Genomic DNA, 25,312 nt, shown 5'->3' on the forward strand with positions numbered 1-25,312 from the left:
ATGTTTTTTTTTTGGAATTATCTGTTTATTTACCGTAGTTGTTTAAATCTATGCTCACATGTATACATATACATACATATAAATATTTTACTTTATGTAATAATATTCAAATATAGTTTTTTACTCAAGATTTATTTTTCATTCTAACGTTTCTCCTTACTCTTTTGTTTAAACTAAGTAGATTTGATAGCTTCACATTGAAACATTATCCATTTAGCTTGTAATTATTAAATTATATCTTGTGTATGTTAGAAAAAAGTGAAAATAGGCCGCGTAAGTCCGCACAAAACGATTAAAGTACAATTTTGCATTTGTTTCTATTTTATTTTTAAGTATAGATGAAAATGAGTTTGTCTGTCTGGAGGAGGGGTGGCATGTCTGGGGTTGTAGTTAGTGGCTTAATAACTAACCGAATGTGTTGTAATATTCGCGCCCGTTGCGGCATTTATCCTTCTACTTGCACATTTCACACTATATTTATAATTATCTTTTATATTTTTAATGAATCCTTTTAAATTACTTTACACAAGTGCGCTCTTTTTTTTTGTTTTCCTTTTAAGGGGCTGTCCATGTCATTTCATTTATACAGAGTGGTGTGTTTTGTTTTTTGTATTAGTTAATAATATATTACAAACTATTTTATGCAGAAATCAAACGAATACACATTCAAATCAAGTTCTGTGGGGCGTCGGTAAGTTCTGTTTGCAGATTGGAAGGTCAGGTGTGAATAAGTGGTGTGGGAGTGGGCTGGAGGAATTGGAAATCACCTCTACTTTACAGGCTAATCCTTTCAATCTGTTAGCTTTGTATGGTTGTCTGTTGGTGTTGTTCTTCCTCATATTGTACTTCTACATGAATTTGTATACCAAATGTCCGTCTCGTTATGTTTTTTCTTTCTCTCTCGTTGGAATTTTGCTTTCTTGCGTACTTATAAGTTTCTTATAGTTGGTTGTTGTTTTTTTTATGTATTTTCGTTTTGTTTATTGTTTAATACCATCAACCCTCCCGTTTTATTGAACTTGGTGTCTCTGCCAGGCCTTTCACTTTGAGGCGATCGGCGGTCTTAAGAAATGCTGGCAACTGTTCCTGGGACACGTTCACCTCTCCGGCGTACATGAACTCCAGTATAGCCTGTAGGTGGATGTAGGAGACGTCTTTCAGGATAATTATCGGGTGCTTCGATGGATTTTCCTGCAAATGGTAAGCGTATATTAATAGTTTTTCTCAATTATATAAAGTAAGCCACAAACTAACCTCCAGTAGCGCTTTGAAGTAGGGACTACAAGCGGAAAGCACCATTTTGTGGGCTTTGCAGGTTTGGCCCTCGCAGGCAAGTGTTACCTGTAAACAAAAAAATTCATTAACAAATCAGTCACATCAGTGAGGAATTTTCCCCAAAACAATCACCAACCAGAGCACCCAAAATTACAAAGAAAACGGCTAGCGAATCAGAACAAAGAAACAGGTAAAAGAAAACAGATAGAAGAAGAGCGTGACGGCCCAGGTAGTCGGACAAAATGAACTGAGCCGGTGTCTGACCCACAGCAATAAACATCCACCCTGAGAATGGTCAATTACAGTCAAACATTTTTAACCAAAAAATGTTTAGTTGAGTTCTAAAGGTGTCTTTTCTATTTTCTTTGGACCTTTTTTGACTTAAATAGTTTTTATCAATCTAAAATTAAGATTTTAGATGGTCCAGTTAAAGATGTTCGGTTTTAAGTATTTTTTAAGACGATTTTTCCATACTCTCGGAAGGTTCTTTTTGGTACTCACATCTGTGAAGCTCTTCTCGTCTCGCAAGTGACGGAACGAGGTCACCATATTCGTTTGAAAATCGTTCCATTTCAGAAAAAACTGTTGATCCGACGACATCATGAAGAAGCTTTTGTCGGTGGGGGCGTCGCTATCTAGTTTAACTTCTGGGGGCTGCAAGGCTTAATTTGGACTACTGGCCGAAAGGTTCACCGTTAGATTGGCTTAATTCGCAGCAGACCACTTAATCCGTGGGTGTTTCGATTGGGATTTTTTTTGCCACTCTTCTCTGCAAGAAAAAACAAACACAACATTAGTGCATGGCAAACATGAAACAATAGCTTGGAGAAATTATCAGCGTTACGAGGGGAGGTTGCTCAGCTTTGGGACGTTGCAAAAAAGGAAAACGAACGATTAAATTCTCAAAATAAAAGTACTACAGCGCATGTGCAGCGGCAGTGTAATGGAAATGGGAATTCGGAATGCGATGCGCGCGTGTGCGTCTGTAAGTGCGCTGGAAAATGTCAAAGTGCTGAGCCAGCGTTGGCTAACAACAACAAACAGCTGCCCGCAAAGGTTAAGCAAAGAGGCAAAAATATCAAATCGTCGTCGCTCGCTCTGTTGAATGCCTTTCACTTTTCAAGGCAGTTTCTGCATTTTCAGTAACTTTGCCTTGCTTATTTAAATTTGAGACTCTAGCACAGTGGCTCAGAACTTGAGATTTATCTGTTGCAGCTGCTGTCGACAATGTATTTTTAGACACTACTCCATTAAAATAACATTCATTATGGAATTTTTAAAATGGCGTCTGCATTTGTTCTTCCATTGAGTATTTTCTGTTCATTCCACTCCCACTCCATCCCACTGTGCGGCCAACATGTGTTTTCCTTCTTGCAGAATAGTATTGTTATTTATGCGACTCTCATATGCGCTACACTTGCGACCGGTTGATGGCGTGCTTGTGTGGGCGGCGGAGGAGAGAAGAGCATCCAGAGTTCACCACAGCTTAAACTTAAACTTACACAGAGTGTTTAAGCAGTCTCTCACTCACACTGGCGCGATTTCTTTGGCTAAGCGCTCTCAACTTTCAACTGCCGTTATGATTTCGCAATTACATTACAACAACAGCGAGGAGCAGACATCGCTGGAAATTTCAACTGCAAAAGTGTGAGTGAGAGAGTGTGGGCAGGCGGCGGCAACTATCTCGCTTGCTCCTGCGCTCGGGGTTATCGGTAGCTTCTTCTAGGCTAAATGCATTTGGTTGAACTGTGGATGTTGAAAGTTGTCTAATTTCCGAACTATTGATTTTTCCCCTTCCCCAACAAGAAATTGCATTACTCTTTCTAGTTGTTGTTGTTTCTTCTTAAAGACCAGTTTTGGTAACAACAGAATGGAAAGGAGCGAGTGAGGCGGCGAATTAGTGAGTGAGCGGGCGACAAAAACAGTTCGAAACGAGTTCCAACGAAAGTTGCAACACTCAAAAATTTAAGCAGCTCTTGTTGTTATTGCATTACTCAATCCTTGTGTTGGAAAGAACTCTACACTTGGAGAAAAAATGTGTCGGTCTGCGTCTGCCTTTTTTTTGTTTTCAGACAATGGCGGCGGCAACTTTTCGTGGCATGCGGCAGGAACAACAACAACACCGACCAGAGCACAGGCGTCGGGAAAAAGCAGAGCGTCTCTAGCTTCGGAGAGCACCCTTAATTGCACTGTCTTTGTTTATGCAAATATTATTGTAATATTTGGTTAAAATTAGGTCGCGCTTCGCGTTACTTTTTATTTCATACACGCAGCAGCACACATACAGTCACGTCACTCACACATACAGCCGCCGTTCGCATACACTTGTGTCTTTTTTCCACACACTTTCCTAATCATTTTATTTCTTTACTCGGCGTGTACTCTGTACTTTTACTGATGCGTAAATCGCCTGCGAGCCGCCGCAGGAGCACGCTAATTGCGCCGTGGACACGTTTTTTCTAGACCTTTTTGTTTTAATTTTAATACATACACGCTTTTTTTTGTCCCGCACTCGACTCACCTCTGCTTTCTCGCTAACGCTGCTTTCTTTTTTCTCTTTCCGATATAGCTCTAGAAATATCGTAGGCGTCATCGATAGTTTCGAGCCAGCTTGCATAATCGAAATCGAAAATTAAATATATTTAAGAAAAACCATTTTCGGTTTTGAGTAATTCACATTTTTTTTTTTCGGTACTCTACAGAAATATTTTCCAAAGAACAGCGTTGAATTCTGTTTTTATCTCGAATAAACCAGGTTTAAAGAGACTTTGAAAACGAATTATTCAGCAAATGTATCAACCTTTAAGTAAAAAATTTTTAAAGAAGATTCGAATTAAAAACAAAATTTCAACAACCAAACAAATATTGGGAAGGTAGAGCCATTAATTTTTGTATTATGTATTTTATTAAGAGTTATTGATGGGCGACTGCTTTGCAACACTTTTTTAGGAACCCCTTAGGGAGTTGCCAGTCTGTGCAAGGAATTACCAAAATGCTAAAGACCTCGCGTTTACATAAAATTATAAATAAAGATGTGTTTTTTAGATGCTTGAGACTGCGGAGTACGGCCGTCGAATTGGGTCAGAGCTCGCGACAGAAGGCGTGGCTGATCGCCAGAGAGCGGTACCGGGGTCATGACCACGTTCATTACAGCTCTGTTTTGGAGACCAAACTGAAACCATCTTATACGATTCCCGAGGCCACACCGCCTCTTCCCGAGGACTGGATGGACGACTACGAGTTCTACAAGGGTGCCCATAGTGGGGCAGACAAGCAGGGCACTCCAGATCCCTCGGTTTCCGCCTCCAAAGTTCCCTGCAACGGATGCGGCGCTAACTTGCACTGCTCCAGTGCCACCTTGCCCGGCTACATACCGAGTGAAATATTCCGCGGTAGGACGCAAGATGAGCTTCGGACCATTATATGTAAGCGGTGCCACTTCTTGAAACACTACAACATTGCCCTCGACGTGGAGGTCGCTCCATCGACCTATGTGGACACCATATCCCGCATTAAGGACAAATATGCACTGGCCATTGTGCTAGTGGACTTGCTGGATTTCCCCAGCTCCATTTGGCCAGGCATGCAAAGTGTACTGGGCACAAAACGACCCGTTTTTCTTGTGGGCAATAAGGTGGATCTACTGCCACGCGACTCCAACATCTACCTACAGCACATCAAGGATTCCCTCCAGCGAGAATTCGTTAGATACGGCGGTGGCGACGGTCTTAATATTAAGAACGTCAGTCTTATATCTGCCAAAACGGGCTATGGCGTCGAGGGGCTCATCACGCAGCTGCACAAGACATGGGCCTACAAGGGGGACGTTTATCTACTGGGCTGTACCAATGTCGGCAAAAGCTCGCTGTTTAACATTTTACTCAACTCGGACTATTGCCGGCCGGAGGCCAGTGGCCTGGTGCGGAAGGCCACCACTTGTCCCTGGCCGGGCACCACACTGAAACTTCTACGGTTTCCCATTTTACGTCCGTCCAGTGATCGCATTTACTTGCGCTTTAAGAGATTAGTTTCTGAACGAAGTGAGAAGGCGGCGATGGAGATGGAGCGGCGCGCAGCTGCTCGGGAAACGAGGTCAGCTGCAGCTGCCCAGCCCGCTGGTTCCGTTGGACGCACTTTTGATCGGCGCGATGATGTCAATGATGCTTTCTCGATGGCCAGTGGGTGCCGGCCCAATACCACCCTAAACGAACGCCAGAAGGAGTACAAGGAGGCGCGCTGGGTCTACGACACTCCCGGAGTGATGCATCCCGACCAACTGACACCCCTTCTTACGACAAAAGAGCTGCAACGGCTGCAGCCCTCTACAATGATCCGCCCCAGAGCTTTTCGTCTGCGACCTCAGATGAGCATCCTAATGGGAGGACTGGCCCGTCTTGATCTGTTAGATATAAAAAGCTCAAAAAAACAGTTTGACTGGTTAAAGGTTTTTGTGTTTGCCTCGGAGAAACTACCCGTGCTAATTACAGACACCGAGGCGGCGGAAGAAGTGTACAAAAAATATTTGGGAACACCATTCCTGGGAGTTCCCTCTACCGATGAGAATTGGGAGGCTCGCCTTCAGAGTTGGCCAGGGTTACAGTGCAAACAAGAGGATATTGTGCTAACAAGCTGCGAGAGAAATGAGGGGCGGCTCAACTGTGATATTACACTTAGCTCTGCGGGCTGGATGGGATTGCTACTGCCCGGTCATTCTGAGTGTCGTCTTCGAGCGTGGACACCAAAGGCGGCTGGCATTTACAAACGCGAACCAGCCTTAATACCCCTAGCCGATCGATTGGTGGGAAAGCACATTAGATACTCCTTGGCATATAACACCACAAAACCATTTGTTTTTAAAAAATAAAAGTGTTTATTTAAACTGTGTTTTTTTAATGTGGGCGCTTAAAAAGGCTTAAATCAAATATTATTTTTATACTCTGTTGAAAACAGTGTATTTATTAAACACTATAAAAAGGTTGAATTGTTAATGTTAAACTAATAAAAATAGAAGATTAGAATTCAAGCGGTGGCGCCAATCTGGCAGAACATGTTTTTGTTATGCAACACTGGCCGAGTGCTGTTTAACCATAAACAATAAATACACTATTACGAAAGGATTGACTTATTTAATTGCATTCTGCATTACAGTTGTTAAGAATATATTCAATAATTTTATTACAGTTTAATTATATTTGCCTACAAATATGATAACCCAAAAATTCCGCGCCTTTGCTAAGGGTGTGGCCATGTCAAAGTTTCCCCTAAATACGGTTATCAGCGACTTGGAAAAATAAGCAAATAGCGAGAAGCAGAGAAGAGCATACTGCGAAAGCAAACTGGCAATATTTCGCCCAGTATATATCTACTTTTTCACGGCAAGAAATTAACAAAGAGTTTTCGATATAGTTCCCGTGGCGATTGCTGGGTGCGCAAAAGCCACTGGCCTGCAGTTCAGGCTAGAACCAAGTATAGACCGGAAGTGAAGTCCTGGAATCTTGTGCAATTTGCGTACTGCGACGCACCAAACATTCTTTTTTTTTTGTATGCTGTGAGCTGCGAGGAGGCGGAAATCGGGAGTTGGGAATCCGGAATCGGGAATCAGGAGTCGGGGGAAATGGAGCAGAACTCTAACAGCGCTGTTGCGGAGTCGTTCGCGGAGGCACCTGCTCAGGATGCGGAGTACGGCATCGAAAATTGCTCCGGATCGGCCTCGGGTAGCGACACCGTGAGCGCTAACCATGAGTTTCAGACCATGAAACCAGGTCCCGGGGTGGCACACAAACTGGCGACAGTGACTACCACAACAGCCAACACCATGAGTAATGGACGCACACGAGCCGAACTGCCGCACAGCGAGCTGGTGAAGATGCTGTACTACTTGGAGGGCGAGCTGCAGGCGCGGGATGTGTGCATTGCCGCCCTGCGAAATGAGCGGGTGAAGCAGCTCATTGCCCAGCTGCGTACCAAGCGGCTGCAGCCCAACGATCCCTACGCGGCAATATTTCGGGACAAGATCGCACTCAATGGAAATCTCATCTCCAGGGAATCGTCAACACAGGCAGCCCAGGCCGAAATGGAGGTGCGTCAGATTATTGAGCAGCAGATGGAACAGCAGTATCAAATGGTCAGCAAACAGAGAGCCACACACGTGCGAATGGTCAACATACTGACCGAGTCGCTGGAGAACAACCAGCGGATGCTTCAGGAACTGGAGGAAGAGAAGCGCAAGCACGAGCATACCACAGCGCAGGGCGACGACATCACCTACGGCCTGGAGATGGAGCGCACGAAATTAAAGCAGGAGTTGGAGGAGGAGCGCGCCCAGGTGGCCAAGATGGAGAAGGACTTGAAGAAGCTACAGGAAACGTTAGAGTACGAGCGCAATCGGCAAAAGCAGATTGTGCTTTTGCTGATTGCAGAGCGCAAGAAGATATTGATGAAGTACATTGAAGAAGGTGCGTATGATTGGCACTATTTTAGCTTCTTGATTCTGATCAGTGAACCATTACTTTTTCAGGCAAACGCTCTGAGGACCTGGCTCAAATCCTGGCCGAAGAGAAACAGCGTTCGGACACCATAGCCGAGGGCCTAGAGGAAGAAAGCAAAAAGTCGTTGCGCATGGAGGAGGAGCTGGAGAAGCAAACACATGCCATGGAGCTGGAAAGAAAAACCCTATTTGCCAAACTGGCCAAGGAGGAGCTGCGGTTTGTTAAACATCAATATTAATACGAGTCACTGCTTAATCGTGTGTCTCCCTTTACAGGGTCAAGGAGCTAGAGCAGGAACTCAGTGTCCTGCGTGGCGAGCACGAGGCCCTCAAAAAGCAGCAGCCGCTGGGGGGCAGCGGCTCATCGGTGGCCACCGCCAAGGCGCGACAGTTCAGCGGTAAGTGAGCCCGACACCACCTTCCACATGGAAACTGGCTGTTGTAATTATATATGGTTGCCCTCTTTATAATTTTCTATATACAAACTTTAACTCTACTTTTATATATATTACTTTTTTTCGAACTCCTCTTGAAGCCGAAATCTTTTGTTAGAAAAAATGTTACGCAATTGCAAGGTGATTTGTTTTTTGTTTTGTGATGTTCCTCGTGCACACCACGTTGCACCAACCAACCCTAAGATCACGCATTCGCACGTCCAGCCTGCACGCTCGCACATCCCAGTCATTGGAGCACCCTGACAAAAGCCAGAACGTATTCAATTGAGACCAGAGGCGTCTGTAGAGTTTTCACGACCATACCGAAACATTTCCACACAAGCTGGGCCCTCAACGAAGTTTATTAAGCGGATTTTATTGCTCGCTAGGCTTCTTTTGGGGCCTGCTCACCTCGGTGATCCGAAGATTTAGTGTTGCACGGTCTCTGGTCTTCAGCCGAGTACTTATCTTACCACATTGCTTTTTACAGACGACGCCTGTGCCACACCCCCCATGGTGAACATCGCCAAGATCGTGCAGCCGACCGCCACAGTGAGCAGCATGCCGGTTTCGGGACCACAGACCGGCATCGCCCGCTCCATAGCGCCGGGCCAGAACATCCGGAGCGCTGGCATCGCAACGGCGCCCACGGGCACGGCCACAGCCGCAGTAGCACCACTCTCGGCCGTGCTCAACCATACCACCAGCACCACGAACAGCACCACCAGCAGCTGTAACTCGACTGCAGCCCCCGCAGCGGTGGAGGCATCTGCAACCGTCACCGTGACGCTGGTGGCGCCACCGTCTCCCTCGCCGGCGAAGATGCAGCCCACGGCCACAATCCAACGGGCACCCGGCGGCAAGTACGCCGCTCTGGCTGCGGCAGCTGCCCTCGACCAGACAGCCACACCACCGCATCCGCATCCCGTTCCCATCGCCGTGCCACCGGTCACCGTGCCTCCGGCGGGAGCCCGCGGCGCACCGCCACCTATACCGACCAAGCCGATCGTGCCGCCCAAGCGGGAGCCGTCGCTCTCCCGGCTGGGCTCGATCACGGGCAGCAGTGCCATAGCAGCGGCTGCCACGGCAGCAGTAGCGGCCACCGCAACCACCACGGCCACGGCGTCGACGAGCGTGGCCGCTGCAGCTGCCGCCGCGGCAGCGGGCACGGCTAAGCATAATTAGACATCCCCTTCCCCAATCTCAGACTCAGACTCACATTAATAACCGATATTTGGCGTAGGATAAGCGAAATACTCAAGCGGCGTAGTCCTCCGATGACCACGCTAGGCAACAGGATCTTCCGTCTCGAACTGCCATCAGAAATCGTTATTCTGCAGAACATGCAGCCACTTCTTCGTAAACTGTTCCATTTTTTTTAAATTTTTTTCAACACATTCATCCAATACTTGCATTAAACCACTCGAGTTTGGTTTACAAATAAGATAATGTTAGGATTACTGAACAGGAAACTATTTTGCATAAAGTATTTCTTGACCAATAATCCTAACTTTAACTAACTCATAAATATTTATAATTTTTTTTATTGTAATTTTTCTAATTTTTAAATTTTTTTTAACGTGTTTTCAATTCTACTTTCTAACGATTTATATTCAATTTGTCACTGATTTAGTAGTACACAAAAGTATGCCTTAATCAAGGCATAATGTTGAAAAGTCGTTTGTAATTAGTATTGATATTTTTGCATAATTTGTTTATTATCTGAAATTATGTGGTTCTGCAATTTTACAATCAAATTTAATTATGTTTCTACAAAACCCCATATTTCGTCAATTGAAATACGCTACTTTTTAAGAATCAAAAATATTTGAAATGTGATTGTGCTTTAAGATGGTATTATTTGTGAAATCAGAACGACTCTGCAGAATCCCTAATATTAAAACTTAGTTGATATATTTTTATTTTTTTGTAACGTCCATATATAGTAGTAGTATTAGTCTTTCTACACAATTGAAGTCCACAGGCTTTTGTCAGTTCGGGATTGGAACCATTAGAAACATACGTGTTTCGAGTCTTTAAGTATTTTCTGTTGCCTAGTGTCATTGGCTAAGGAATAATGAGGAGTAAGAGAAAAAGTTTGTTAAGCATTAGAATGAAGAACACGCAGTGCGACCCCATCCGGCGGCTTCTTTTTTAAGTCTAGTTTAGTTTTTATTGTTTTTACCAAGCGGTTGGTATGTTTTATAAAGCCGTTGGCGGTCACAGGGCCAAGCCAAGAGACAAGCGACTTTAATTGTAATTCCGTACGTAGTAACCGAACATTTGTACAAGGCCGTGCGATTCTCATAACGATTAACAACCAGAATATATAGTAATTATATACATACCCACAGATATTTATCCACGTATATGCATATACTTATGTGTACTACCCTTGTGCTCTGGGCGTTGTTTAATAGTTCTTAGGTGCGTCGTCGTATACGTGTATAAACTTCCTTTCAATGCAGCTAAAGTACTTCGTAGTAATTGACTTTATACTTGTTTTAAGTTTGGCCTAAGCAGTTTTGGTTTGCCGATCACCAAGAAAGGTATCCTATAGATTTACCCGCGCCGTTTTAACTAGTTTAGTTTGCTGGGACACCCATTGTTGGTATCCAGTTAATTGAGTTATCCTTCATAAAAATGCGTACTGTGAACATCCCTCCAGCCCCCCAGCAGCTTGGATTTCCTTTTAGTCAAAGGGCAGCAGCCAGTCAAGTAGTGTTGTTGGTACAATAAATAGCAAAGAGGCACAAGATATAAACAAAATGCGTATGAATAACAAGTTAGCAATGCAAACAATCTATAACAAATTACGATGTATTGGAAAAGCGTAAAATACAAAATAAATTACACTAAAAATGCATTCAAAATCACGGCACCGGCATTGTGTTCTCAATGATTAGTGCTCTGGCCAAATTGCGGGCGCAGGCCAGGCGCATGAGGTTAAGGATTTCGTCGACATTCTCTACCCGATAGTCCTTGAACACGGTTTCTGTGTGGTGCTGCAAATTAAACGTTAGCTAACAATATTATAACAGGAAAGGCCTGAACATACGTTGCCATATTTGGAAACATCACGTTCGATGATGGGAACCAATTCAGTTTCAATGTGGTGAAGAATGGCCACCGTTTCCTTAGCAAAGATTTTTGGATCCTTGGACTCCAGCAGTGGCATGGTATCGATTAGCAATGACGGCCAAAAGCTTATTGAAGACATATACATTTGTTTTTGATCGAGTAGATAATAGACTGATTAACTTACTAGTCTGGGGTAATTCTGGAATTCAACAGATTCACCAGAAGCTCAGAAGCAGACAGGAAATCGCGGGTGCGATAGAATTCGTAAAACTCGTAATATTTTGAGAGAAAAACTAAGCGTGGTGAGATAAACATTCGGCCTCCCACGTTGGCTATAGTGTCCGGGCAGAGCATGTTTCCAGTCCTCGAGTAGTGCTAGAAAAAGAACCGGCCATTAGTTTCAACTATCTAAGCAGAGTTAGGTCAATAAACACCTTCAAGATAAAGTCTGCAATCGAAGTTACAAACAGCACATCCTTGGACCGAATGGCCCACTCTAAAGCATTTCCATAGCGCTCTTTATCGTACGATTGTTTTGAAAGCACCTTGCAGATCTCCTGTTCGACGCCAGTTAACCCTCGTTGCCTAGCAAGGTTGATTAACTTAGTGGCTTGACGTTCGCTGCGTAAGCTTATTCGGGGCAGAAGAAGCTCAATGGCGGCCTGTCCCTCCTGCTTGCAACAGTCTAGATAGTCGATGCCCAACTGCCAAAGATTATGCGACGTCATCAGATAGCTTCCGTAATCGTAAATCATTGAGTGACGCAAGGCGGGAAGATCGCTGTTTGATCGTAAATATACAATTAAAATTTTTTGAAATAAAAAATCTCAACAAATAAAAATCTCACTAACATGTTGTTTTGATCAAAATAGCTCTTAAGCTGACCACAATGATGGATCAGATCAATCAAATGCGTGGAGAACCAGTGGGTGTCATTTAGTTTTTGGGCCTCGTATATGAACAGCTTAATATCGTGATCCATGAGCTGAGCAATCATGCGGCTCATGCTGCACAGCTCCCTTTCCGGGCGGAGCATGTGCCAGCGGTTCAGCCAATTGGTGGCAGCGATTCTTAACTCGAAGGGTTTGCAGGTTGGCTTGGTAAAGAGCAGATATCCCGGCAGGTATTCAAAGCAATCTTGGGACTCCTTGATGCCAGCATCCCACTGCTCGTTGTCGCCTGTGACCAGGCGGATGATTTGCTCCAGCTCTGGCTCTGTAGCGAAAATCCCGGTTTGGATTTTACGCTCCGTGTCCACGTGCCAGTACTCCCACTGGGAGTGAAATTTTTGCAGGGCGTAACCCTCTTGGTAAACGGGCATAGACTTCAGAATCTGCTCAGCCGTTTTAAACGCGGTATGCCCAGCCTTTCGGTTCTGAAAAAGAATTGCTCGCGTCACATCTACTTCACCGTGCATAATCAGCGACCTGAGAATGCTCCAGTGGTCATCTGACTCGCTGGCCTCCTCGGCCATTAGCAACAGATCCGTGGCTCGTTCCTCCGCGTGCGGTGAGTGAAATCGGGCCCAGTCGAGTAGTTGCGGCACCACCAGCTGATTGCCTTGTATATAGAGAATCTCGAATAGATGCCATAGACACTCTGCGGCATAAAACACGACGATGGCTTCGGTGAAGCGACGCAGCCGCGGTTCATCCGTCTGCACCTCAGGCGATTTCTTGGCCTGCTCCAGTTTCTCCAGGCAGGCGCGAACGATACTGCGGTATGCTCGCGATATATTTACATACTCGGCCCGCGTGGCCCGGAATCCCAGCTGTTGCAGGGTAGCGAAAGTGGCGTTAGCCTCTGCAAGGACACTGCGTAGCACGGGCTCGTCAAACAGCGTCGACTCCTGGGCCAAGTAGATAAGCACCGGATCCTGGTCAGCCGTTTCTGTTGGGGCATCCCTAGTTTTGTATGTCACATGTCGGTACGCGCTAAGTGCGATTTTGGAGCCGGGCAAAAAGACGCCGGTGAGTGTATTGCCACAACGTGTGGCTAGGGCATCGCCGAGTTCCTAAAGGAATGCATTGGCGGTTTATTATGAAAACTATATCCTAAACGGATACTTACAAAGGCGGGCACGTTGCTATCATTCATTTTTCCTGAAGATTTTTCAATTTCTAAAAAACCAAAACATAAAAAGCGCGTACTTTTCTCCAGCCGGTTGCAACAAGTGTTGCAAACGCGTCCAAATATTTGCCTATATTTACAGTGCACGAAAATGACATACGCTTAACAGTGATGTCACTTTAGATATTTCCTTATTTATTTTTTGATCGCTACAAATGACATAGAAATAATTTATTAATATGTTTTCTTTCCTCAATAAATCATACGTACATATATAATTTTGGTCAATCCAATGAAGTCGAAAAAATTTTCAAAGCGACGTCTGGCAACTCCGCTGGCCAGGCAAGCTTGTCTCTTCCTCTTTTTTCCCGCGGAATTAGGGCTGCCACTCGTCTAGCGCGAAGCTCTTTGAAATTGCATTAGTTATATTTGCCATAAATTATTGATTAAAATGAATTTGGAAGACATAGCGGTGGTGATGAAGTTGTTTGATAACAACGTCGACAAGCTACTGGAGAAATTGTACTCCTATCAGCGCGATGTAAAATGCCTTAGCAAATTGCTCTCGGAAAAATGGGTGAACGGGGAACGTTTGGATAGACATCTTGTCGCCCTGCACGATTATTTGGTGGGCAGTCTTAGCGAAGTTAATACCTATCTCATAAAGCTAAACCTACACATAGAACTCAACCGACCAGACGGGCGATTAAGGAAGGAGGGATACACAGGAGACTCCTTCGATGGCTCCAACTCAATTAATCACTCAAATTCGATCGAAGAAGTTAGCACTCAAGAGTCTCATGACCAGCTGCCGGAGAAGGACTCGATTGAAAAGTCCCCAAAAGAAAACACCCAGTTAGTGCCCATTGACTTGTCGCTGGCAGCAAGGAATGAGTCCACGTGCTCGTATTCATCTGAGAATCTGGACGAAGACCCAAAGGTCTTTCAGCCTATTGCCAAAGACCATGAAGTGGCTGTTTCTCTGTCACCACCGGTAGTTCTTAAAGATGTTTTACAAAAGAGTACTCAGGCCAACCTCGATGAAATTTCCAACCAAAAACACGGCAGCCCATTGGTCAATAAGACGTTTCCAGAAGAGCCCACGGTTAATAATGTAGATCCCTCAGCATTTTCCTCTGCAACCGTTACAAAAGAAATAATGGCATCAGAAAAAATATCACAATCGGCTCCCGATTGCAGCAAATTGGCGAATTCCAAAAACTCCAACAGTGAGACTGATTTGCAGATTAAAAAGAGTGCAGTCGCTGCCTTGCCCTCCAGTTGGCTTGTAGAACCCAATGCTGATCAGGGTACTGCTTCAAATTCTATACACAAACAACCAAAAGCACCTAGTAACCAATGCCTTTTGGCTCCCAAAGGCGGCACTCCTACGACCAGCAATGGCATCTACAATCAAGTAATAAAAAACATGGCTTCTTTTCCCGAGAAAGCCATCGTTTCCGCCGTTTTGGTACATGTTAACATAGCAGAGAACTGCATTTTTGTGGCCAAATGGAATGAGAGTTCACAACCAATCATTAGGATCCTTCAGGGTGAGGTGCAATTGCGTGAAATACAGCAACTGCCCGATTACGGAGAAATCTTTGCGGTTCTTGATAGTAGCGATCAAATCATAACTCGTGTCACAATCAATGCTAGTTCCGCGGGAGGGGGCTACGATGCCTATTTGATTGACTACGGCGAGCACATTCACCTGAATGGCAACGAAACCATATACGAACTGCCGGACAACATAAAGCGGCTACCGGCGGAAGCCATTAAATGCCATTTGTCTAATTGCAAAGTCACCCAGATGAGTAGTTCCCTCTACCAGATGTTTAAATTGTGTGTGCAAGATAACAATGGCATTGATTTGGTGGTGGAGCTTATGGAGCTTGAGGAGAATGCTAATCGAAAAGATTCCACTAATAGTAAGCCAGAAACTGAATGTCCTGGTGGGTTAAGTAAGGAAGACATGGAAATGCTAAACGATTTCGGAAAAAGCACCAGTGATCCGTTGAAAGCAGTTTTGGGCTTTAAGCCCACGGACGAGCAACGCATCTGCCGGCACTACGATCCCAAGCTGAAGGGCTGCTTTAAGGGTAAGTTAGTAAGTTCCATAAATATTTCGTATTTAGTTAATTAGAAAGCTTTTGTAAAACATTTGCCCTTTTTTTTTACTTCTAAGGTTCGAGTTGTCGTTTGGTTCATGAACCTTTAGCTCCCTACGGCGCCACCAAGGATGTGGAGGTAGCTGAACCACTTCCTGAGACGGTTTTTGATACACCTGTGCCCAATAAAGAAGGCGACACAGTCCGCATCCTTATCACCTATGTTAACAGCCCTACTGAAATTTATGGCCAGTTTTTGGACGGATCTCCTCCGCTGGTGTGGGATAAAAACGATGTGCCGGAGGCCAAAAGGATTTTCAAGCGCAAGCCGCACGTTCTGGACATTGTGCTTGCTCTCTATTCCGACAACTGCTACTATCGGGCCCAGATAGTCGATGAAATGGACAGGGAGTACAAGGTCTTCTATGTGGATTATGGCAACTCAGATTTCGTGTCCCTGAGCTCCCTGGCTCCATGCGATTATGTGGAGCGCTTGAAGCCCCACAAGTGCATCAGTTGTCAAATAGAGGGAGTCATAAGGTCATCTTTCTTGACATCTCGGAAGACTCTGGAAGGCGTCGAATTCCTCAAGGCCAAACTAATCAACCAGGAGTTGGATGTAAAGCTAGTTAGTCGTTTGCCGGATGGTTTTCTTGTTCGCTTCCTGGGCGACTATGCCGATGTGCCAAAACAGTTGATAAAACGTGGTTATGCTGAGCCCAGCGGTGGACTTCAGCGTAACTCCGAAGATGAGGCAGACTACGATCAGCTTTCGGCTGCCAAAAGCGTCAGTAGTTTGTAATTTGTTTTGTTCACCACTTTTGAGGTTTCTTTTTGTTAATTTGTTGTTATGAAGAAACGATATTTTAAATTGACATCAATTTTTATGTTAAGCAGCAGCTATCGATTATCATATTTCTGACCAAAATAATATTACTCACTCAGACCAATGGCTTGACTGCATTTAAAATCTTATAAATGTATGTCTAAGAATACGAATTTTTTTTAAGGAGTCCAAATTTTTGTTTAAGTTTAAAGTTTCCGACTACTCTTGTTAACATATAAATGTAAGTTGTTTATTTTCAAAACAGTATTTCTTGAATCAGTATTGAACCTTTAGTTATGCCACGAAGCTTACAAAATAAACTATGTATATTCCAGCACGTTATCCACATGTCAAGTCGCTTGATTAATGTCTCGTCTTGGGGCTAGTCCAATTATGAACGCGAAACAGCAATCGGCAAATGACAAACACAAAACTGTCTCGGAACTAAAACAATAATAATAATTGCCTTTAATGTGCAAAAGCAAAAAATCAAAGGACACCGTCGTGGAGCTTGGAACGCGGATCTGCCGGCGGGGTGCTAATAGATTATGCCGCAACGATTAGAGAGCCCATAAATAACACCTGGCCGGGATCCCATGCGTGTTTGCCCCGTGTGCGCATATGAGGACAGCGATGACGACAGGTCCTCCATTGTCCTGGTGTTGACAATTTAAACGGCCCGGCCAAAAGGGTAATGGGCCTCGGCCAGGGGTCACTTTGGGGCGCAGTTCGCCGGGGATGAACATCGGATCATAGCGAGGGATCGCTGGCCCGAACAATTGTCATAAGGAAATCAGTTTCGGAAGCATTAACCCTGAGAACACCTGCAACATTCCGCATGCAAGTGGGCCAACCCCCGGGAATAATTAGCCCGGTTAAGTGTCAAAAGGATGGCAGGCCCCGCGACATGTGTTCCCAACATAATAATGATGATGATGATGACCACTCGAGGCAAACCACCCCGAAACTAGGATTTGCAGGAATTTTACTAGAACACTACAATTTTGATGGAGTGTGCGGAGTGTTTGTGCTGCTCAAGATTGAACTCAACTCAGAAAACCAATTGGATAACGCAACGAAATAAACGAAAGGCGAATTCAGACTTCAGTAATTGGTTCCACGCTGTGTGCAGGGCCCACTGGAGATGGATCCGGGCTCCAAGCTGGGGCAGTTGACCTTCTGCAGTTCGGCGATGCGCTGCCATGTCATGTTGAAGTGGCGCACGGATCGCGCATTGGAGAGCTTGGCGATGGGGCCCAAGGTGCGGTATCCATTGCTGATGAAGCGTATAAATCCCTTGGCAGTCAGGTCCAGAAGAGCGGTCTTCACCTGCGACTCGAGATCTCCACACGCAAAGGGTCTAGTGGGGGAACAAATTATGATTAAGAATATATGAAGACCTTTCCTAAAAAAAACCCTTCTTTCAATAAAAACTATCTAGACCTGACTTACTCCTTCTCCAGCATCTCCAGGATGTGCTCGTCATGGATGCCATTGCTGTACTTGGGATGATCCTGGAATATGCGAACCATGTCCAATATGTACAAAGGCAAGTTGATGTGGTAGCTGTTGAAGGGCAACCGCAAAGTAGTGGGTTCACAGTCCCGGATTTCGTCACACATTACTTTCGGTTTTCTAATAGTTATTTATTCCCTTAAAGCTTTATTGTCGAAATGAATATTTCGAATGAATAGCAATTCAAGACCGACAATTTGAATACCTTTTGAATGTATTAAGCATGGCCCCCTTGGTCATGCTCCTAGGACATTGGTGCTAATGTCATCCAATTACAGGTGTCATTAACGGTTTGTCCTTTGAGGGTCCCCGAGGTTTGCTCTTCAATTACTGACCAAACAAACATCGGAACAATTACATGTTCGCCTGGCTATATTACCTGGTAATTTGTCTAACATATAAATAGCCTGAGCCCAAAAAATGCTCCTCCCAATCCATTAGCTGGTTTCCTGGGGTGGGTTTAAAAATTGGGACATAGATTTCAGTGGCATCGTAATGCAACTAATACTAACTGAATCCATAACCTGCTGTTCATGTATCCTTTTTGGAACCCTTTGAATGATATTGGAGTTGCTTCAGTCCTTTTAGACATGTCACTCTGGCACGCAATCCATTATTCCTGGCTTCAGCTCTCCGTTAGTCGAAACACCATAAACGACATCGGTGGCATGCCAGTCAAAGGGTTAACTGCGGCCCAACTTTTGCCAACAGATAATAAATTAGCGCATACATTATGAAACGCTATAAGGATGCAACTTCCGGTTACGGGGAACGGGAACTACTGGGGAACTGCCAATTTACCACGGCAAACAGGTGACACTTTCTCAACCGGAATCGAGGAACGGGTTGAAGAAGCCTCACGAACTACATTTACATTTCCGCATATCGTACGGGGTCTTCGATTCGAGGAGCGGCATTTCCGGAAGACATGCACATTGACGATTTCTGAAGAGTCATGCCTGATCGAATTGGGCTTGTTGGGGCAACTTTATGATGTCTTGATATAGTTAGTAGATTGGCTAAATCGGGACCTTCTGACATTGCAGTTTTTTGGAGTACAACTAATGGGTTAGATGTCTATGTTGTCGGTTACTAAATCGATTGTGGCACTGTGAAATTATATATTAAAATTTTAAAACAACAAACCTTTTTAAAGATAATATCACAAAATGAAAATAAGAAAGTTGTAAATGCCTCGAAATAAGAACACTTACACGGTTGAGTTTTTGTAGGAAACTGTTTTTATTTAGTTTGGGCTTGACTTATATAGGAAATCTTTCTATGAATTCTATGGCCTACGCAGAGGCCGCGTTTGCTAGCAAAGCGGGAGGGTTATCTTTGACCCCCGCACAGCAACCTTTTGGTGTGTACCAATCTCTTAAGTGGTTGGTATATTTTTAGATTAAAATAGCCTGTACTTAAAACCTATGAGTGTCGCAGCACTCACTTATGGTAAGTTATTTATGGCTTAGGCCTGGTGCACATGCGCCTAGGTCTTTATAGTGTTCGTCTGAACATTCTGCCAAGGGCCGGCAAGATTGTGCGCATATAATTTATTTGCTCCTTGTTGCAATATAAAAGTAAGTGGACTGTATTTCTTTATTCGATATTATTTTGTAGCAACTACACAACTTGCTATGACCTTATTTAATGGCTTTTTTTATTTTTGTATATAACCGATTTTTTATTAAAGATTATTTTTCAAACACTAAGTATGCTACTTGGTATAGCTATGGCTTGCAGTTGCCTTTGTATTTTTATTTTTCTTATAAAATATACAGCTAATATTATTGTTTGACAATTTATTAATTTCTTCGGTATGATTAATTGTTGGTGTACCTATTGGACTCCAAATTACCTTAGGAATTTCTTTGATTTCACTTACATGATATAATGATATTGTCTGTTCATTTTCTAGCTGAATATTATGATGAGCAACTAAATGTCGTTATCTGTTCGAGCAGTGCAATCTGCTCTAATTGTTAAAACTCCTTGTTCTGGTAAATCAATAATTTCGAGTTTGGAATTAATGCATTGAACCCGAGCCTTGGTGCCACGCTGAACCTTAAATGTCTCATGTTAATTTCCATTTGTACTGTATCTTCTTCATCCATTATCCCAAACAGTATGTGATATAGTGATCCTATAAAACTTAAAAGTGCTCGCAGAAAGGAGTATTATCCTCAACTTAAAGACACTGATCTTCAAAACTATAAAGTTTTTCGAAACTCACTCTAATTTTTTGGTAATGGTTTTTTGTCTTTACTCAACATCTCAAAATAGGCATCATTATTATTGTAAATCACTAAATTCCAAGAAGAATATACAATCTCCACATCGCCCATTGGGTCAAAATAAATTGCTGAAGTACTATTTATACTATATATTATTTTTTGACTTTGTATTAATGGAGGATGCGTTAGAATATTAACAATAGACTGGAGTCTTGACATCTTCGATGTCCCTATAGCTTTTCTTCTTGTTTCTGAAAACAGCGTCTTTCTTTTCATAAGACTTTATTCCTTTTAAATTTTCGTGATAGGTCTAGTGCTATATCCATCTTGTACTTTAAGATCTACCACTCTGACTTTTTCATCTTTCCCAACATGGACTTTTTCAACTTTCCCCATTGGCCACCTAGCTGGATGGCTATTTTCGTCTTTTAATAGGACAATTTGTCCTTCTTTTAAATTTGGACTTTTTAATACCTCCGAAGTGAGGTCCTGCCGGGGGGATAAAAAACGGCGATCCATATTTTTTAGTTTAATAGTGGTTGCCCCTATTGTTATTTCTTTTTGGATTTTTTGCGTCCAGAGACAATCCACCCGAAATCGGTTTTTTGCCCTAATAGACCGTTTATTTTAACCACTCTATTTTGTATAATATGAGTGTATAAATCGGCTCCAATTATTAAATCAATACGGCCCGGCTTATTAAAGTCAGGGTCCGCTAAATTATAGCTCTTCCACTTGGCCTTGTCAATATTAACTTTGCTGACTGGTAGAGCTTTTATCAATTTGGGAAGTACTTTTGCTTCTACTTTTAAAATTTTAGGCGAGTTATTACCTTTTAACAAAAGATTTACTTTGTGCTTCGAGATGCACTTTCCTGTGGAAGATACTCCACTAATCTCTGTTTGAGATTTAAATTTGGGTAATTTCAGAATCTGCGCTGATTCCTCAGAAATTATCGTGCTTTGTGACCCACTGTCAATCAAAGCTCTAAAAGTTTTAAATTCTCCATTTGAGGATTTTACTTTAATACGTGCAGTAGCTAATAATGCCTGCTCTGACGTCATGCATGTATTTACTTTTTCTGGGTTCTTTTTATAACTCCTGTGAAGCATACTATGATGATTTTTGTTACATAGCGAACATAAAATTTCGCTAAGACATTTTTTATTATTAAAAGGGTGTTTCAAACATTTAAAACATAAAGCAGCTTTTTTAACCTTTTCCATTCTTTCTAATGGATTTAAAGCTTTAAATTTTTTACAATAAAATATTGTGTGCCCCACACCTTTGCAAATGGGACATCTTTTTGTGAACAATTCCTTGGAAATGTTACTAAATATATTTATTTTACCAGGCTTTTCATCCTGAATTGAGCTTATTGAACTAAGTCGTTGCTCTAAAAATTCCATAACGTCAGACAATACTTGGATCTCTTTAGTTTTTTTGATATGGCTTTCGTACAATTGAAGAGCCTCTTTGTTAAATTTTCTTATGATAATGTGGGCAAAAATGATATCCACATCATCAGAAACTTGTGCCTTGAGTTTTACTATATGAATTGACTCATTAATAGTGTCAATAAACATACGTAAGTTCTTCATTGAGTCAATGTTTAAGTTATTGAGCTCAAGAAGACGATTCATTTGTTCGGAGAATATCTTCCGCTTATTTTCGTACCGCTTGGTTAATAGTTCCCAAGCGGCCTCGTAATTATCTCCAGACCCCAATAACAGGTGAGAAACTACATTTCTAGCTTCTCCCTTAAGGGAAATCTTTAGATAATTGAATTTTAGGGTAGGACTTAGGTCCTCCCTTAAATGAATGAGTTCATTAAATAACTCATAAAATAGGTCCCAATCTTTGGAATCTCCAAAGAATGTGGGCACCTGAATTTTAGGAAGAGTTGGCAATTCGTCAAATTTTTGACTTGTTACCTCAACCTTAGTTGGCACATTGTCTATCAATTTTCTTTGCATATTATTTGACACAGTGATCATATCAAATTCTAGCTCATCTAGAATCTCATCATATCTCCTATCTGTGACATCAGTCATTTCGACTTGCTTTAAACTTACTATCCTGTCCCAATAAAATTTTATTTTCTCAATCCTTATTTGGAAGGTTGTAATCTTATTTTCCCTAATATCGTCAAAGGTTTCTTTAAGGTAAGCTTCTAGCTGATTGATTGCTCTATCTAGCTTGCTTTTATCTAGCGTGGCCCTTTCGTGCGAACTTTGGCTATCGGACAGTTCAGCAGACTTATAGGTTTGGTTAATGCGTGCTTTAATTTTCCCAAAGCACAGCATCATCTCTTCGTAATAATAATTTCTAAAGTAGTCATGATCGACTACTCCAATTTTTAACAGGGCTCGGTGATTTCTGATACACTCGTCTTTAAGTGTATCAAACTTTTTAATTAATTCGGCTGACAAGAATGGGAGTTCTTGTAATTCCCTACTGGCGGTAGTGATTTCCACTTGCCTCTTAATAAGCGCAATAATTTGAGCAGACAACATGATTATCTCTTTCCTTTTTTTTTTTTGAAAAAAAAACAGATAGGTCGTTCTTAAGTTTAGTTTTATTATAATATTATAATATTATAATATTATCTATGTATGACTATAAACAACTTAAAATTGACTTATCTGGTCTTGCTGCTGTTGGTGCTGTAGCTGCTGTTGTTTTTGCTGTTGTTGTTGCTGTTGTTGTTGTTGCCGCTGCTGCTGATGCCGCTGAAGATTGTTGCTGTTGTTGTTGTTGCCGCTGCTGAAGATTGTTGTTGCCGCTGCTGTTTATGCCGCTGAATATTGTTGCTGTTGTTATCGCTGTTGATGTTGTTGCTGCCGCAGCTGATTGTTGTTGCTGCTGCTGATGCCGATAATTTTGCCGTTAATGCCGCCGCTGCTGATTGTTGTTGCTGATGCCAATGGTGCCGCTCACAGATGATTTTTTTTTTTTAAATTTTTGACTATGTATTTTGAAATCACTGTTGTCACAGATTTTTTTTTACTGTAGTCACAGAGAATTCACTGATGTCACTGATTAGAGATTTTCTACTGTTATATTCACCAATGTCACTGATTTTAACTTTGAGCACTTTCGATGTTTTTTCCTAGGGCCTCGAAAACGCCCAAATACAGTTGCCTGATGGCAATTTCAACTGTATTTAAATTATTTTTGCCGATTTCTCGACCACAAAAATTCTTAAAAATTTTTTTTTTTCACTTTCGATGTTTATACTTAGGGCCTCGAAAACGCCCAAATACAGTTGCCTGATGGCAATTTAACTGTATTTAATTTATTTTTGCCGATTTCTCGACCACAAAAATGCTTTAAATTTTTGTTTTAAACAATAAGGACTCTTTAGTATCCTTTTGCTTTTTATTTTATACTCTTGATTCTTACCACTGGTGGGGGAATACTAGAGTTACTTATTTTTGCAACCTTAAGAAAGATTTTTCTTTAAGGTGCTGGCCTTACTCCTGAGTCTCTTACCACTGGTGGGGGAAAACTGCAGGGTGCCTCGATGGACCAAAATGTAAATGCCTCGAAATAAGAACACTTACACGGTTGAGTTTTTGTAGGAAACTGTTTTTATTTAGTTTGGGTTCGACTTATATAGGAAATCTTTCTATGAATTCTATGGCCTACGCAGAGGCCGCGTTTGCTAGCAAAGCGGGAGGGTTATCTTTGACCCCCGCACAGCAACCTTTTGGTGTGTACCAATCTCTTAAGTGGTTGGTATATTTTTAGATTAAAATAGCCTGTACTTAAAACCTATGAGTGTCGCAGCACTCACTTATGGTAAGTTATTTATGGCTTAGGCCTGGTGCACATGCGCCTAGGTCTTTATAGTGTTCGTCTGAACAAAGTCTTATATTAGTTTGATTAAGCTAAGAGATAATAAAATATTTTAAAAACTATAAATAATTGAGCATAAAAATGTAAGCTCAAAAATAAAAATTTTTAATAAATTCAAGTAAACTAAAAATAAGACCTTTATAAAATTTTTCGGTAAAAAGAAGTAGTAAAAGAATTTTCCGTAAGTGCAATAACTTGAGGTTTCCACCACGCCTCTTTCGGACTATTACCACAGCTTACCGGTTAACTTTTCGGCCACAAAATGTCGGTCGATAGCCGCTCGTCCACTCTCATTGGTCAGCGCCCGGGAAATCCGTCCGCTTTCCGCCCCACCACATAACAGTTGGCCAACTCGCGGGGCCAAGAATCCACCTTGGCTACAAGATGGGCGGACCACCACCGCGGCAAAGGGTCGGGGGAACTGGCCTGGGGGTCTGTAATCTGGCTAACCAGTTATATGAAGTCCTTGTAACCGGGCAGCACAAATAAATGCCATGCAGAGCGGGCCAAGTGTCATGTATTTGACGAATAATTACCGTCAACATTGCGTGATTGGTTGAATCAGCCGGCGGAGCAGGGTTGTGGCTGGCTTAGAATTAGCCCCAAAAATGGGGGTGTATTTTCCGGGGGGTTTTGTGTGACAAGAACCTATAATTACCAATCCGGGCAGGTGGTCTGGCCAGAACTTCGGGCCATAACTCAGCGCAGGATTCAGACACAAAACGACCGTTGGCGCGAACGGAAGTCAGCGAAAGGATGCACTCGCCCGCCCAGTCGCCCATCCTGGATGTCACCGAGACCGTGTCGCTCCAGTCCGAACTGGACGCGGACTTGGAGTCGAAGAAGAACCCGCCCTACTCCTTCTCCGTTCCGCAGAGTCTCCGTCTGCCCGGCCTCGGTTTCCCCGGAATGATCGCGGCCAAGAGATCGTCGGAATCCCTACCTGCCTTCGAGTACATTGCTCCGCCAAACCACGCCCTTCAGGCTCTGGAGTTTCCTCTCATGGAGCTGAATCGAGTGGGCGTGATGGGTGGCGGCATGTTTCCGGGATTTATGCACCGACGGGTTCGCGGCGAAAAGCGACCCATTCCGGAGGCTCAAAAGGACGCCAAGTATTTTGAGCGGAGAAAGCGTAACAATGAGGCGGCCAAAAAGTCACGGGATGCGCGCAAAATCCGAGAGGATCGGATAGCCTTTCGGGCTGCCCTGCTGGAACAGGAGAACTCCATCCTGAGGGCCCAGGTCCTGGCGCTGAGGGACGAACTGCAGACGGTGCGACAGCTCCTGGGAGCCACAACCGCCGGCGGCATGTTGTCCATGGCCAGGCAGGTGTGAGTTCGAAAGAACCCCGGAAAAAAAGGTGGAGATGTGTACATAAGAGTGGAACTGGCAAGTTAGATCGGGCTTTTGTTAATAAA

At 43.1% G+C, this 25,312-nt stretch overlaps 7 protein-coding genes across 9 annotated transcripts; 4 read left to right on the forward strand and 3 right to left on the reverse strand.

The window, feature by feature from the left end:
* Positions 1-3: 3 nt before the first annotated feature.
* LOC108093786 (longitudinals lacking protein-like) lies at positions 4-3,917 on the reverse strand. 2 transcript variants are annotated; one of them, XM_017194066.2, is made up of 4 exons: positions 3,797-3,917; positions 1,777-2,044; positions 1,255-1,341; positions 4-1,191 (listed from the first exon to the last, which is right to left on the reverse strand). In XM_017194066.2, exons 2-4 carry the CDS (start codon positions 1,876-1,878, stop codon positions 997-999), a joined length of 384 nt encoding a protein of 127 aa, XP_017049555.1. In that variant the 5' UTR covers positions 1,879-2,044; positions 3,797-3,917; the 3' UTR covers positions 4-996. The 2 variants fall into 2 exon arrangements, with proteins under 2 accessions (XP_017049555.1, XP_017049554.1); XM_017194065.2 differs by having other exon boundaries at positions 3,767-3,837.
* A 307-nt stretch (positions 3,918-4,224) lies between these two features.
* On the forward strand, positions 4,225-6,154 carry LOC108093784 (nitric oxide-associated protein 1). Its single transcript, XM_017194063.2, has one exon. The coding sequence runs from the start codon at positions 4,268-4,270 to the stop codon at positions 6,137-6,139; it is 1,872 nt and encodes a 623-aa protein (XP_017049552.1). The 5' UTR covers positions 4,225-4,267; the 3' UTR covers positions 6,140-6,154.
* A 421-nt stretch (positions 6,155-6,575) lies between these two features.
* On the forward strand, positions 6,576-10,551 carry LOC108093868 (CTTNBP2 N-terminal-like protein). 2 transcript variants are annotated; one of them, XM_017194209.2, is made up of 4 exons: positions 6,576-7,730; positions 7,793-7,979; positions 8,039-8,160; positions 8,687-10,551. In XM_017194209.2, the coding sequence occupies exons 1-4, from the start codon at positions 6,890-6,892 to the stop codon at positions 9,379-9,381; spliced, it is 1,845 nt and encodes a 614-aa protein (XP_017049698.1). In that variant the 5' UTR covers positions 6,576-6,889; the 3' UTR covers positions 9,382-10,551. The 2 variants fall into 2 exon arrangements, with proteins under 2 accessions (XP_017049698.1, XP_017049699.1); XM_017194210.2 differs by lacking the exon at positions 8,687-10,551 and adding an exon at positions 8,298-8,652 and having other exon boundaries at positions 6,579-7,730.
* Positions 10,552-10,998: 447 nt separating this feature from the next.
* Positions 10,999-13,514, reverse strand: LOC108093867 (nuclear pore complex protein Nup75). The gene is made up of 6 exons (XM_017194208.2): positions 13,348-13,514; positions 12,129-13,291; positions 11,712-12,057; positions 11,462-11,652; positions 11,255-11,402; positions 10,999-11,201 (listed from the first exon to the last, which is right to left on the reverse strand). Exons 1-6 carry the CDS (start codon positions 13,372-13,374, stop codon positions 11,070-11,072), a joined length of 2,007 nt encoding a protein of 668 aa, XP_017049697.1. The 5' UTR covers positions 13,375-13,514; the 3' UTR covers positions 10,999-11,069.
* Positions 13,515-13,675: 161 nt separating this feature from the next.
* On the forward strand, positions 13,676-16,626 carry LOC108093866. The gene is made up of 2 exons (XM_017194207.2): positions 13,676-15,449; positions 15,536-16,626. The coding sequence occupies exons 1-2, from the start codon at positions 13,799-13,801 to the stop codon at positions 16,258-16,260; spliced, it is 2,376 nt and encodes a 791-aa protein (XP_017049696.1). The 5' UTR covers positions 13,676-13,798; the 3' UTR covers positions 16,261-16,626.
* Positions 16,627-17,252: 626 nt separating this feature from the next.
* On the reverse strand, positions 17,253-18,003 carry LOC108093668. Its single transcript, XM_017193846.2, has 2 exons — positions 17,737-18,003; positions 17,253-17,644 (listed from the first exon to the last, which is right to left on the reverse strand). Exons 1-2 carry the CDS (start codon positions 17,904-17,906, stop codon positions 17,389-17,391), a joined length of 426 nt encoding a protein of 141 aa, XP_017049335.1. The 5' UTR covers positions 17,907-18,003; the 3' UTR covers positions 17,253-17,388.
* A 6,636-nt stretch (positions 18,004-24,639) lies between these two features.
* Positions 24,640-25,229, forward strand: LOC108093692. Its single transcript, XM_017193871.1, has one exon. It carries the CDS (start codon positions 24,651-24,653, stop codon positions 25,227-25,229), a length of 579 nt encoding a protein of 192 aa, XP_017049360.1. The 5' UTR covers positions 24,640-24,650.
* Positions 25,230-25,312: the final 83 nt, after the last annotated feature.

Source organism: Drosophila ficusphila, unplaced genomic scaffold, assembly GCF_018152265.1.
Source record: "Drosophila ficusphila isolate 14025-0441.05 unplaced genomic scaffold, ASM1815226v1 contig_414, whole genome shotgun sequence".
NCBI lineage: Eukaryota > Metazoa > Arthropoda > Insecta > Diptera > Drosophilidae > Drosophila > Drosophila ficusphila.